We start from the raw sequence: 2,009 nt of genomic DNA, 5'->3' as shown, positions 1-2,009 counted from the left end.
AGATGGTGATGATGATGGTGACAGCAGCAGCTGAGAACAGGAAGCTGTAGAACAGGAAGTGAACCTGACGCTGCTGCCGACGAACCTCTGGCTGGTCTCTGGCTGGTGTTCCACCTGCAGGGAAACACACAAAATCAAATATTTATATATATCGCTATCAATTATCATTATTCCTCTTTTTTTTAAAGCAGATTCTTCTGACATGCTTGCTGCCACATTGTCACCATTTTTTTTTTCTCCTTACAGTGCATGACCCACTGATGAAGGTGTAACTTCAGGTGCTGCCAAATCAACCAGGACTGAAATCTGCAAGAACATTCACTTGTGGTTTCAGATATAAAGTGTGAGTTTATTTTCTGACCTTTAAACCTGAGCAGGTGGTTGATCAGTCGGAGCTGCTGGTTGCTGGTGTTAAACTCTCCAACCAACACACCACTGCTGCCTGCAGACACACACAGTACTGAACATGTGCATTACTGTGTATTACTGTGTAATAATAGTACAGAGCTGATGCATGACGCTAACATCACCTTGGAACTGGATCAGCTCGATCAACGTCATTCTCTCCCCGTGTCTGAAAGAAACTGGACCCTGAAAACGCACCGATGTTATAATCATTATCATCAACATGTAGGTGACATAACATTAAACATACTGCTGACAAAGAGAGAAAGAAAAGTCAGTCCAAACATACACCTACAAACACACCTACAGCCCACTAATTAACATGACATGAAACAGTTAAAACCACAAACTAATGTTTTCACATCTCTGTGTAATTAAATAAGACGTACAACAGGTGTGTTTCTGAACTTTAGCTGAGCAGCTAGCTGCTTCCCCATTAGCTTACAGCCTTTATGCTAAGCTAGGCTAGCCACATCCTGACTCTATCTCCATGATGTGTTCTCATCTCAAAATGTTGTTTTACTCCATCATCAGTTTATTTAGCCCTGTGTGTGTTCAGGTATATGTTTCAGGTGTCTGTTTCAGGTGTGTTTCAGGTATGTTTAGGTGTATATCTCAGGTGTGTTTTGTTGTGTTTCATGTATGTTTCAGATCAGCTCACCGTGACTCCTTGGAACTGCGAGCTCTTCAGGGCCTCCACCAGCGTCCTCTCCGCCGCCTCCTCGCCAACCGTCACGTTCCGGCTGTACTTCTGTCGCTGTTTTTGTGCCTCCATGGCCTGAACCAGAGCTCGGGCTGCGACCCAAACAGCATCGTAGGCAAAGGAGTGCAGCGGGCTGAGCTCAGAGTTCTGGTCCAAGTGTCGCAGGTACGTGTCCTGGTAATCCTGGGGAGTCTGCAGGACGACATTCACAGCTGATTCTGGTTGATTTCATTCTCTGTGGGTCAGGCTTACTTCTGTTCTTCTGCTGTGGAGATTCAGGGAAACTAAACTCTCCTTGCAGCTTTACAAAAAACACAGATGAGGAGCTGAATCAAATGGAGACACAGATTTTTGGCAGTTTGGACAATTTTATGTGTTGTTTATATTATATTTGTGATTTTTGAACACGTTTTGAGTCCTTTTGGACACATTTCAGGTCATTTGGTACATTGTTTTGTTTTTTTGTTTTTTTAAGCGCTGCAGTCCACATGTTGCTGATCCCCCGTCACAGTCAGCAGCTGAGTTTTTTCCAGAAAGTTTGATTCTTAAACCTATTCAAGACTTTTGGGGTCTTTTGGACCAGTGACAGGTATTGCTTTTTTATTTTTGAAGATTTCTCTAAAAAAATATATAATAAGAGGGACGTTTGGAACCAAAAATACATCAACTTGTCAGAACATTCATTTAACATAGTATTAAAGTCTATAATGAATACCAACAAATATTTTGCACATATTCTTTCTTGGGGTCCAATAAACCCTGAAAGACCTTCTGCGAATGGCATCATGAAACCCTGAATAGGATTAAACACGATATGCAGAGTTTAGTATTAGTTTCTCTGAATCTCTGTAACAGAGTGAGTTAGTCTGACCCACAGAGACACATGATGAAGTAAACTCTC

The 2,009-nt window shown here is 42.1% G+C and overlaps 1 protein-coding gene across 1 annotated transcript in view; it reads right to left on the bottom strand.

The window, feature by feature from the left end:
- Positions 1-2,009, bottom strand: part of LOC103375547 (gamma-aminobutyric acid type B receptor subunit 2-like) — a gene marked incomplete at its 5' end in the record, with an annotated part of 17,870 nt that overhangs the window by 6,588 nt on the left and 9,273 nt on the right. Inside the window, 4 exons of the mRNA XM_008305856.1 lie at positions 65-114; positions 362-442; positions 531-591; positions 1,067-1,300. Of these exons, the coding sequence (XP_008304078.1) occupies positions 65-114; positions 362-442; positions 531-591; positions 1,067-1,300 (426 nt within the window). The remainder of the gene's footprint in view (positions 1-64; positions 115-361; positions 443-530; positions 592-1,066; positions 1,301-2,009) is intronic.

Source organism: Stegastes partitus, unplaced genomic scaffold (assembly GCF_000690725.1).
Source record: "Stegastes partitus isolate 25-593 unplaced genomic scaffold, Stegastes_partitus-1.0.2 Scaffold2659, whole genome shotgun sequence".
NCBI lineage: Eukaryota > Metazoa > Chordata > Actinopteri > Pomacentridae > Stegastes > Stegastes partitus.
This window is presented reverse-complemented; position numbering and strand designations above follow the sequence as displayed.